We start from the raw sequence: 12,799 nt of genomic DNA on the forward strand, positions 1-12,799 counted from the left end.
TCAAGCCACATTGTTGTGAACACATTAGTGTGTACTGGTATGGGGTATACTACGACTGAGTACTGTAGCGTCTTTTTTTTTAACACATTATTTTGGGAAAACCACCATCAGTTATTCCCACCAGGATGTCGCAAAAACAAATACCAGAATTGTGCCAGCATTCTGAAAATGTAATGGTACAAACAGTTTTTCTGAAGTCAAAGGTATTGTTTGAGACAATTTTAACACTTTCTAATGCCAAACAACGACGACTATTCTTAAGATATCAAATATTGGTATATCACGGGCATTAAGCATCTGTTGCGGTTAAACTGGAAACAGAGAGGCAGGTGTAGGGGCAAGGGCTGCCATGTCAGGAAGGTACAGTATTCGTGGGAGATGCTGGCTGTTGAGGGCTGATTGGACGTATCCGTAGAAGGTTATGGAGGGCAGGCATGGGCTAAGAAGGCTCGCTCGGACAGGAATGTGGGAAGATGAAGGCACGTTCAAACTATTTATTTTCTTTCATGCTTTCCATCAGTCCTTTTCCTCTCACTTTCTCACTTAATTCAGTAAGCATCCTCTCAATCCCCCACATCCCCGCCTCCGTTCTTTCTCCATAGAATTTTGGTGCTCTGTAGGATACAGAGGCCCAGAGTGGAGCAGTTGAGGACAGATCGGTTCAGCAGGACATGTTTTAGCCCGAGGCCAGAGTAATGATGGAAACCAGACCAGATGCTTCAACGCCTGCAGCAGTCAGCCGCTGTTCTGTCTCACTTCCTGACAACATGAGGAAGTCATTGGGAATATCAGAGCAGTCATTCCAGCCAGACAAGTCTATTTGGGTTTGACTGAAGACAATGTTCACACTTTAAAATGGGCATGTACGGTTGTCGTTTAAATTGAGGAGTTTAATGATTTTTTTTAAAGAATTTAGTCTGAGGGCATTTCACAAGAATCCATATGGCACTGATCTTTACAAAATGCTCTCTATTGAAGAAAAAAAGGGTTAATAATGAGGCATGGAACTAAGATATGATTTTAACTGCAGCATACTGTTGCTGCTGGGGACTGCCACTGCTTTGAAGAATCCAACATCCATCTTACAACCAAGTATTACTGTAATAGGTCTACAATTGCAGCCAAAAAGTGACAGTAACTTGAAAGACAGCAGACCAAGGACAGACATACTGCATGACAAACAAGTCCATTGGTAGCAGACTTGTTAATGTGAAGACATGTTAAACATTGTGCAGTATACTGCACAGACTTGACGAGACAACCTTGTAATGTCAAAAACATTTGGCTTTTGAAGACCATCCAGACATTGGCAAAGTCAGTGACGGTCACACACACACACACACACAAATACACACACACACACACACACACACACACACACACACACACACACACACACACACACACACACACACATACACACACATACACGTAAAACAAACCTCTGCTGCACTGCTCATGCTTTCCAGGCCCTCGCTGGCTCGCACCAAAAGCAAGTAGCGATGTTGGTCGCTCTCGTAGTCAATAGGGCGGGTCAGGCTGATTTCACCCGTCTCTGCTGAGATGGAGAAGAGACTGCTGGGATTGATCAGGAGGCTGTAGCTGATTGGTTTCTTCTGGAAGGACACAGCAGGTGTGACCAAAAAGCTGGGGACACATGGAAACAAAGTACACCTCTGACTAGCCAGTACTTGCAACAGCAATGGGGTAGAAAAACACAGAGTATAAATTAAATGTCTACAAAATGCTCTTGTATGTTCGAGTGGTGTAGAGAAGAATGTTGTATGGCAGACAGGCCTTTTCAGAGAAGTAGGGTAGGGGCATACAGCCATAAAATGTTGAAATGAGTTGTTAATAATGAAATGTGCTATCTAACCCTTATGCAATTTCAAGGATGAAGTCAGCGTAAACAACAGACTGAAATATCCACTTTACTGGTTTGCCAAATGTGTCAGTCAAAGTAAAGCTGGAGGGAGACAATGAGACCAATCCAAGGTCACTAGTCATAACTGTATCACTTCAGTCAGAACGGAAGCTGCACGTGTGCATGTGTGTGTGTGTGTGTGTGTGTGTGTGTGTGTGTGTGTGTGTGTGTGTGTGTGTGTGTACTTACTCATGTAGTGGAGACATGCAGGCGCTTTACTGATTTATCTGTCAATTATTTGATTCAAAATCAAAATTTAAAATATCAAAATGATTACAAATGTCGATCACTGTTTCTCAAAGCCCGAGGTGCAACGGAACACGTCTTGTTTTGTCATGAAGAGGAGATTGAACCAGAGATAGAGGAAGATGTCTCCGAAATTGAAGACAACATTGATCCTGATTTCGATCCAGACAATTATGAGACTGACCAGTCAGGAAGTAGCACCAGAGGAACAGGTACCTGAGGTGACATACCAGTCCAAGGGTGGCAACTCGCTCCCTATATTCCGGTCAACAATGTCCTTACAACAGTTTCATGTCCACTCAAGAATTATCCGATTTGATAACAGAGATACACGACCTGCCCGCTGCTGAAACGACAAACTGGCTGCCATCAGGAACGTTTGGGTCAGGTGGGTGGAGCACCTACCACTGATGTACAATCCACAGCCTGAGGTGACAGCTGTGGCAGTATTCCACAACATCCTGGATATGTCTGCATACAATGCATATACGGTGTGGATGGCGGTCGACCCAGCCTGGAATCGGGGGACATTTTTCAAGAAGAGACTCTCCCCGGCAGAGCTTGGGAAAGCTTTGGTGACTCCACTAATTCAACGGCGCCATCACCTTCCCCGCACACCAGCCTCTGCCGGTGTGTTTAGGAGTCTGCAAGCCCCAGCCGCTGCCCCAGCCGCTCCCCCCCCAACAAGGATAGGGGCAGAAAAGGAAGAGGTGCAAGCTCTGCGCCTCTAGAGACCATAAAACAAGCCTTAAATGCTACAAATGTGATGCCTATGTTTGCAAGGCACACTCCGACCTAATTGCACAATGCCATTCCTGTTCATGAGCACACACACACACACACACACACACACAGATGACTATTCATGTTGATGTTCTGATGTTCTGTGAATTTGGTCTCTGTTTTGATTTTGATTATTACAATAAATGTTAATTTAGCGATGCATTTCCAGTGTCTATTCTTTGTATATTCACAGCAGTTATTCATGTAAACCACTAGTCTGAGACATTGTTTACAGCTTAAGAAGGTGTTAAATAAAATTTGGTGATGATTAATGGTTTTTGTGTTAATGTAAGAGCAGTTAAAACAGACCGGTCAAATTTGACCGGGAACACTAAAGTAAAGGGGGGAGAAACGAACACGACAGGAGGGTTAAGATGGAGACTGGTCCAAATCGAACAACGAATGAATTCAACCAAACACAAAAAAGGGCCTTCAAAAAAACCTGCTCATTGCCTGGCTCCACCCTCCTATAGTTGACAGCTTCAGTCTTCGCCATAGTGTCTGAAAACCCAGTTTATATTGAGGTCTGGTTAGCCATCCTGAATGGCAGACCAATCAGTGACCAGTAGGCGTGGCTAAGTGCAATATTTCTGTTGTTTACAGCTTGGTGACTTCTGGCGCACCACATACAATGTATGCTGTTCAATGCAGACTGGTTAAAGGCTGCTTCAGTATTTTATTAACCTGACGTCAAAGCCCCATAAGGTAGGACTGGAAACACTCCTCACTGGAGTGTGGATGCGGGTCTGGTAATACTAGGCTAGTGATCTGAGACTGGGACGACTGGGCACTGAGCCATTGTTTTCATGAAGACTTGAACACGTTGGCAATGAATAACTCAGCCCTAAAAGCATGTTGTCAGCCCAGCATGACCTGCAGGAGTTCAGGCTTGTGTAACATGTTTTTCTGACACAAATTAAAATAACATATTTACTGGAGAAATTACCTGGAAGTAAATGTGACAAACAGCCCAGAATTATTTCTATCATTAGTAAAACACAGTCAGACTAACAGTTCTCACTACTGCAAGACCACTTTGAATCTGTAGCTGACACACATGTGGGTTTGAGGTGCTAACATTTCCCATGTTTCACTTCATATTCCATGTATCTCGTGGAACTTTATCTGGGCTAACTTTCCATTAATTCAAGGAGACGAGATCCCTCATCACTGAAGCATTTTCTTTCATCAGTGATTAGGTATCTCGTCTTCTTGGATTAACGTAAAGTTAGACCAGAGAAAGTTAAAAAGTAAAAAAATGGCAAGGGTTAGGACATATGTGACATTAGGCATCTAGCAAACCTAAGCCATGACTTTTGCGCTAAACAGAAGTAAGATCAATTACGTGGTTGCTTATTTTTTTTCATCTTGTTCATCCAAAATATTCCCAAGAAAAGATTTTAATTCCACCATAACTTGTCAAAGTAATTTGTGTTAAACAGAGCTGCAGGTGACATGTTATAATGAATGCCTGCATTTTTTGACAGTTATAATAAAAACGGCTAAGTGTCTTTATTATTGACTTTATCTTAACATATTAAACAAAAACATTTTTTTTGTGTGGTAACCCTACCAATAAAATCCCTAGTTTATGATTGCTACATTATCTGGCAAATAAAATGAAACACACCATTGCTCTTTGTTTTGCGGTTGTCTATACTGACATTTTAAATGACAGATCACACAGTCTCCGGTAATAACATGACAAAAAACACGGATGATTGCCCAACCTGAGCGTGTATGCAAATAAATACTTGAAGGCAGTCCTCTCACTGAGTCGCATTAACTTAAAGCCCGATGTGTCACGTTATGGAAATCAATTTAGCAGTCTGTAAAATTTTAAAATCAGTAATCCCAGCCAGACAAAGAAAGACATGTGTGCACATTAAATGTCCCTGAAGAATTAATCTCTTCAAACACATATGCAATGTAGAGGTAATGTATGTCTAAATAGATATCAATCATGGCTGTGGTAAGAGACTGTGGTTTGAGAGACACGCGTGTGTCTTTGAAGTATACCACTTCATGTGGATGTCTAGCAAAGAAATCAGTGTATTGTATAAACTCACGGCTGTCCTTCAGGGGTGTTTTCCGGTATAGCGATGGTGAAGGAAGCGTTGGTAAACTGCGGTGGCCGAGCTCCAGCAACCACAGAGACGACGGCCGGGGCGCTGCGGCTGCCCAGCCGGTCGGCAGCCACCACTGTCAGCAGGTACTCCCTGTCCCTCTGCAGAGGAAGCCCTGTGGTTCGTACCTGGCCGCTCTTCCTGTCCACTTCGAAACGGCCATCGCCACCTGCCGACGATGTTTTGGACAAGGTAGGAAGAGCCATATATTAAAGACAATATATTTAAATACAAGCAATAAAGGGAAGAAGCTGTGCACAAAATGCTGCTCTTAGGAGCTGTCAAAGATATTGTAATTTGAAGCAATAAACCAACCAAACTAACCAATAAAATGGTAAATATGAATGGACCGTCAGTTTTCAAAGTTGTTGAGATGTCATGCACTACTCTCTAAACTCGCGTCATAGTTTAATTCCACCTCCGTGAATTAATCCTGCTGTGCTATCTTCTGTGTTACTTACGCTTTCCCACAATGTCAAATCACACATTCATAATCTTGTCGTCAACATATTTGACCAATGCTCTCTCTGCCTTTGCTTTTGAGCCAATCAGTTTCTCATCCCTCATTAAATATCAAAGTAATTGTGTCATTCTGCCTTTCAGACCTCCTGATGCGCAACCCTCCTCCTCCCCATCCCCACCAGATACATGATGGTTTTCCTGGGAATCTCCACCGAAGTTTCCATCAGTCATCTCCAATCTCCCCTCCTCCCAACCGGTCGAGGCACATGACCGCTCACCCCTGAGCCTTTTTTTCCTCCCAGCTGTCACTCGTGGGATTCGTTGGGTTCCTTAAGTTATGTCTTATGTTATGATTCGGTGCTAGATAAACCCAAATTTAGAATTCCATATACTCCACTACACCACCTGCAGCATTTAGGCTCCGGGGGGTTCTGTCCTCTCTCCTACATCCATCTGGGACATCGCTCTATGAAGCGACCTCTCATTGTCTAACCGCCAAAACTTATAAATCAAACTGACATTACTTCAACACATTGTTTTCCACTTCTAATGATCTCTCTGTATTGAATTGACATGAGCAAACATTTTGTTTTGTCATAGCAGAAAAAAGCACTTGAGCAAATGGTCGCCCTGTTCAGTTTACAGAAGAGGAAATGACGTAATAAATAACCTACCATCAGACAGAAAGTACTCCACTTCACCATTGTTGCCTTCATCCCCATCCTGAGCGAAGAGCTTGTAGACCAGTGAACCTGCAGGTGCATCAGGGGAAACCACAGCAAGGTAGGGTGCCGGAACCATGCTCCATTCTGGGATGTTGTCGTTTACGTCCGTCACAGTCAACTCTACTCTGACCAAGTACCACTCTGGACCTGGAAAATAAGAGAAAGGAGAAGAAGACAGTTTTAGCTGTGGTGGCTGGCAGAGAAGTTTAAGGCAGATTATATGTTTGATGAGGTTGCTGAAATGTGAGGGAAATCCTGTTTTCATTTGTGGGAAAAGAGCTAAACTCAAAGAACACACCAATGCAATGCACCCTTTACCTGGTAATATTCAGGGCTGGGATGATAAGCTTTTATCTTGATTCAATGCTGTCACAATGCCTGACTGCCAATTCAATTTGGGGTGTTGTGGCGGGGGAGGGCCTGGAGAATCAGCTTTGGGTAATGGCGGGGTACAACTATAGACTGTATATTAAAGTGGATGTAGCTTCCGGGTCTGAAAAAATAGGCCGATGCGGAAGTGCTTTATGCTGCAATACCACTGAGTGCCGCTAGAGGTTGGCTCTAAAAAGCCTCCGGCTCCATGGACTCCCATTCAACTTGTCTCGATAAAATTGGTAAAATTCTCTATAAAGTCAATATATATTTTACAAAGGTTATGTCAGTGTCGTTCGCTGAAGCTGGTCCTTCTTATTAGTTTCCTGGCGGTCCATCTGAAAATAATACCATCATTTATTGGAAAATAAGCTTCAAAAAGCCATGTTTTTGGGGCTCTGTTTGATTGACAGGCCTGTGGTGCATTCAGATTTCGGCTATCGGTGGACAGGACTTAGTTTCGCCAGGTTTCCAATCAGATCGAGTCAGATCCAACGCTCGTTCCCTCCCACCTCGTCCAAATATAGTCACTACCGGCTCCAAACTGCTCTAAACTAGCAAGATGGCGCCGGCCAATATCGGAACTCCAGGCTTCATAGAGGCCGTTCACAAACTAACGGGTGACATCACTGTTGGTTGCTTGGGTACAACCTGGAAAGGCTGTCAGTCTACCACAGGGTCAGCATAGAAAGACAGACAACCATTCACACTCACATTGACACCTACGGCCAATTTAATTAACCCAGCGTGCATGTTTTTTGACTGTTGGAGGAAGCGGCAGCACCCGAAGAAAACTAAAACGGATACAGAGAACAATATGGAACCACAGCCGACCAGTAGGTGAAAAACCCAGAACCTTCCAGCTGTGAGGCGACAGTGGAAACCACTGCACAGATTTGGACTTTGATAAATCATGAGCGTTGTAAGGAAATACCTGCACAAAGGTAGATTTTATTTTACGGATTTATTTTTTTATGTGTGCTTTGTTGATAGCTGCCTCTCAGCTGGCACTGACAAAGGCTTGGTCCAAGGCTTTTCAAACTCAATAGCAACTGTGATGGATGGGAAAAATCACCGGGAACACAAGGGCTGCACCGAATATATTGTCAATGAATGGCTACAAAGAACTTTACATGTTAACAACAACAACATAAAGTTTGCGCAACCCGTTTATGGAATCAATTTCAGAGAGCAAAATTGAAGTAGAACATAGTTAAACAGACCGGGCATGTTCATGATACTACCAAAACAATTTCAGAAGGTGCTTGTAGTGGGTCCGAATCCACTTGTGTTAAAGGTGAAAACAGTGAAATAAATAATTAGGCCTGTTTGGTTCATCATAAAGCAGATTTTTTTTATTTGCATTTTCACAAAAGCATCATATCTCAACCAGGTGATTTACCACATCAGAACTATCACACATCACACTTCTGTCAACGTGAGCTTGTTTGAGTCCGTCAGAGCAATGACGCTGCCTTCACTTTTCTGTTTCAACGTAGTTTGGCTCATTAATAGTGAGTGCAATCCTGATACACTCATACAACTTCTTACTGGTATTAGAACAACACATCTTTGTTTTTATGGCATTTAAGAATAGCAAGACAGAAATGTCCAAGCGGATGAAAAAATGCCAGCAGTCCCTGTACTTTCTGTTTCCATTCCCCTGAGCACTCACACTGTATTATTCCATCACAATAATGCCTTCTTGCACAACACACACATCAGTTCATTATTTGGTGAAGCTGGCAAAGCAAATAAATACCTGTCACTCCATTCGCTCTGGAAATGTCAATTTGTATCATCAATTTTATGTCTTTTATGCTTTTGGACATTTTGAAGCTCTTTTTTGATTTAGCTAAAGCAAGTCTCTTTTTCACAGCTGAGGTGTAGGTAATCTTTGCACATACTGTAACACACACACGGGGTCTGCCCTCCCAGCCCCGAGGTCCTTAAACACAAAGCTCATCTATGAGTTAAGATGTAACCCTCCTACTTGCTTGCATTTTGGTTTGAGATGTCCTGATGTAGCTCAGAGATTTATACTTCAGTTTTATTTATCATATCACTTACAAACCAGGTATCTTTTTGCAGACTATAGAAAAATTTCAATGGGATATATCCGGCCTGAGACCTGCAGTTAACAATCCAGGGCCTTGGTACGTGGCACATACAAATGAAACCGCACTAGTTTTTTATTTTTTATTTTTTTTTGTTTCTTTTGTTAAGATTTATTTTCCTCAAAGTAAATGCAAAACAAGCTGCTTTTATTCCGTTGAACTGGCTTCTATTTTAGTGCCGTCCTCCTATATTTCTTTATTGAATTTGCTATGTGAACGGAAACGTAACCCAGCAGAAACTGGGGAGGCCATCTCGGCATCTGAGCTGGTGATTATAATCAGCGCTGCGCTATCTTCACCCGAAGTAAACAGCACTCCTCATCAGTACACCCACACACATGCTGCACAGCGGCGTTTGCTGGTCGCAGCAGGGGAGCAGAGGAGTAATTTCAGGACTGAAGCCAGAGGACGGCTCTCAACTGTGTCACTTCTGATACCTGTTGAAAATAAATGGCTGATTATCATTTAAAGTCGATGTTCTATATTATCTGGCTGTAGTACGGTGAGGTGTTGCGAGGTAAGTAACAGCGTTTGTGTGTATGACTGTACACAAAAAAAATGCAAAGTGCACAGAAAGGCAAGCAAGACAAAAAAAAGAAAAATAACAGTATTTTGAGATTAAGAGGTTGCAATCAAGTAATACAGAGCACAGAAGGAAAAGGCAGTAAGAAAAATAAGAGCCGGATGCCGCATGAACAGAATTAAGAGTGAAGCACATAGGCTGAAAAATGACCCCTGCGGTTGTTATAGAAACAGCAGAACAACGAAAAGTAGAAGATGGAAGAATTAAGAAGAAAAAAACAAAAGCATAAACAAGAAATTGCATAAATCAATGGCATTAGAGAGGAGAGGGGATGAGGGAACGTAACGAAAAAACATAAGCGGACATCAAAAGAAGATAGAAGAGCGGAATTAACCAGCCGCATCTTACAAAAAATATCGCACTGCACTTGACTCTGGGGTTCAACCAATGTATTTGTTGATGATCTCTCTGTCTCGTTTTTCTCACTCTCTCTGTGTCTCCCTCGCTCTCTCTGGTCATAACAGATTCAAAATTAATTGGCAAAAGGACAATGCAGCTTTGGGGAAAAAGGGACGGCAACCCCCGGATAATAAATCACCAGGCTATTATACAGAGCACTATGCCAAAATGCATCTTACACACACACACACACGCCTCTCACTAATAACCATCATCAGTGGATTAGTTGCTAATGAAGGACCATAGGGAGATACAGTTTGGTGCTATTGTCATCCCTTACACTAATGCATTTTACAGGATCTAATGATATGTTGCAATCTCTTGAAATTCAAGGAACCTGCTATTACTAATAGTGTCATGGAAGGGTTTCCATCGCCACCAACCTAATATACTGAAATAGGTTACAAGGCAAAATATTTCTAAATATTAATTTTCTCGTCGTGCTTTCTTTTTATCTTGTTTTCAGATTACAAACAACAAGGTTTTCCAAACTTTTTGAACCGTGTACGGTTATGACACAAACCAAGTTTGTTTCGTTGTGGGTCAATGACTTCCTAAACTATGAAAATTCTGCCCACTAATTCTCTTATCACTGTGACTCAGCTACTTTATTGATTAGAGAGGTCATGTTCTACTGTACATGAGAGACACTTAAAGATCCACAATATCATGAGAAAGGCTGTAACAGGTGTCTGACACCAAAACTAAATTATTCAAGTAAAATTTCTGTCAAAAAGTTACATTGTTACATATTGTTCAGCCTTTTGAAGTGGGACATCGTGAAGCTTTCTCAGTGGGTGCATGCCGTATATCTGCATATCATATAGTACACTACACACCTGCTTTAAGCAAGGCTCTTGCATACCAACAGGTAGAGCAACAGTTTGGGAATCATTGATATTCAGTTAAAGTCCCAAAGGTCTATTCAAAAACAGCCCTTATGAAAGTTGTGTTTTGATTATATCAATAATCACTTATCATAAATCAAAAACGGTGAATTGTGGTCAATGTTGGATAAAAGCTGCAACCTTCTACTGAAACGCCATGTAGACTGTTTTTCTGCTTTCCTTTGGAAACCAAAAAAAAAACTATATTTATGTAGACCTTCTCATAGCAGACCTTTAATTATTATCACAAGAAAATAACAAGTGAAAATAATAACAGTGATGACTGGGAAATTATTGCAATTCAATGCAGCAACAAATAATGTTAAGTCTGACAAGTCAAAATGTATTTTAGTTTAGTTTTAATTTAAAAAAGAAATTCCCTACTGGTCACACATCCTTTTGCCCAAATTATTATTTTTTAAATATTTGTATTTATTGCATTGGTACTGGTGGCGGCACAGTAGTGCAGTGGATAGCACTGTCACTGCACAGCAAGGAGGTTCTGGGTTCAAACCCCTTTCTGTGTAGAGTTTGCATGTCTTAGCTGTGCCTGCCTGGGTTCTTGTCAGGTTAATTGGTGATTCTACTAATTGCCCATATGTTTGAATGCACTTTGTTTTCCGTCTGTCTCTATGTGTTGGCCCTGTGATGGACTGGCGACTTGTCCAGGGTGTACCCTGCCTTTGCCCAAAAGTCAGCTGTAATAGGCTCCAGCCCCCGTGACCCTGTTCAGGATTCAGCGGGTATAGGTAATAGATGGATGGATGCATTGACACTGTACGTTGAACCTGAAATACAATCTTTGAAATACAATCTTTGAAACACAAACCCAACAATAGGCCAACTTTATTACAGCCTGTCATAGAATTGTTATCAGTGACTGACAGGCGATGCAACCTGACACAGACAATATTTGTCACTTTAAACAGTGAAAGTAACAATGAAATCTTGGTAAAATCAAAAATTGCTCACTATTTTTTTTTCCCTAATGAAAGATAGAAGAGAATTAAGCTCACCTGGCTGTCAGAAGAGAGTCAATTATCGCCAGGACTTGAACATTTTAAAATGTATTCAGATTTACACCATCATTTTCATTCTTGTATAGCATGAAATATTTGAGGTGCAGTGCAGTAGACTGAGCAGACTGAGGTGGACAACTCAATGGAGGACCACCATTAAAAAATAGGTGGGATTTAAGATTTCCTTGATTTTAGCAGGTACCATTCATTTAAAATATGGCTGACCCAAATGCACATTCTTGGGCACAGCTTGGACATCACCACTCCATAATTTCGGTTTAGAAATTGTTGTTCAGCAGGGGGCATTGTGATAAAAGTACCTCTTGGGCAAAACTGATCGAGGACACACAGTACATTGAACTTCAGTAAACTGTTACGATACTCGAGACACAAGCAGACTTGTAGATTGACAAAAAAAATGTGTCCAATTTCTTCTGGTATCTCTTTCAAGCAAAAAGAAAAAGATAAGGAAAATAAAATCTCAATTGGTGTTGGAGCCCAAAGTTGCAACTGATTAATCTGTTGATCAATGGAGTATATATGTTAATATGTGACATTATTACATAATGAATGGAGCTTGAAAATGTAACATTGGAAGGCACTCAGTTTACAGCTGATTAATGACACACAGACCCGTCCTTCCTCTTCTGCTTTCCTTCGGTGACCCCAATCAACACCTTTTTTTAACTCTCTGTTTCCTCATTTTCTCAGTATCCCTCTCCCCCTCCTGCTCTACATAATGCTGACAGAACTGGTGGCCTAATATGGAACTCCTCATTTCCGTCTACTCCCCCATTCTCGTTCTAGCTGCATCTCATTTAGCGTGAACATGCAGAATTAACTGTTCTCATCTTTTAGCATCAGAAGAAAGGAGTTTCAGTGTATCTGACAACACATGCACTGTGAGTGCATCTGTGGGTGTATGCATGTGCATGCATGCACGCTGTGCCCTCAAAACACTCAGCCTTTGAAAAAGAGAGAAATGGAGTGAAAAAAGGGCAAAAAAAAAAAAGAAGGAAGAAACAGATTAAGAGAGAATAAAAATGCAAAACAGAGAAAGAAAAAAATAGAAGAGAAGGCCAGTTAATTAAATGTCCTCTGTGAGGATTACAAAGGGCTATTTGGCTCTCACTGGTAACTGTTCCATCCATAATCT

At 41.6% G+C, this 12,799-nt stretch overlaps 1 protein-coding gene across 1 annotated transcript in view; it reads right to left on the reverse strand.

The window, feature by feature from the left end:
• The window catches only part of LOC138213088 (neural-cadherin), a 258,811-nt gene that overhangs the window by 188,102 nt on the left and 57,910 nt on the right, over window positions 1–12,799 (reverse strand). The window contains exons 2-4 of the mRNA XM_069173941.1: window positions 6,216–6,413; window positions 5,023–5,248; window positions 1,443–1,647 (exon numbers count right to left, since the gene is read on the reverse strand). Of these exons, the coding sequence (XP_069030042.1) occupies window positions 1,443–1,647; window positions 5,023–5,248; window positions 6,216–6,413 (629 nt within the window). The remainder of the gene's footprint in view (window positions 1–1,442; window positions 1,648–5,022; window positions 5,249–6,215; window positions 6,414–12,799) is intronic.

This window comes from Embiotoca jacksoni, unplaced genomic scaffold, assembly GCF_022577435.1.
Source record: "Embiotoca jacksoni isolate LCO1_2020_lvr unplaced genomic scaffold, fEmbJac1.0.p SCAF_6, whole genome shotgun sequence".
Classification (NCBI taxonomy): Eukaryota; Metazoa; Chordata; class Actinopteri; family Embiotocidae; genus Embiotoca; species Embiotoca jacksoni.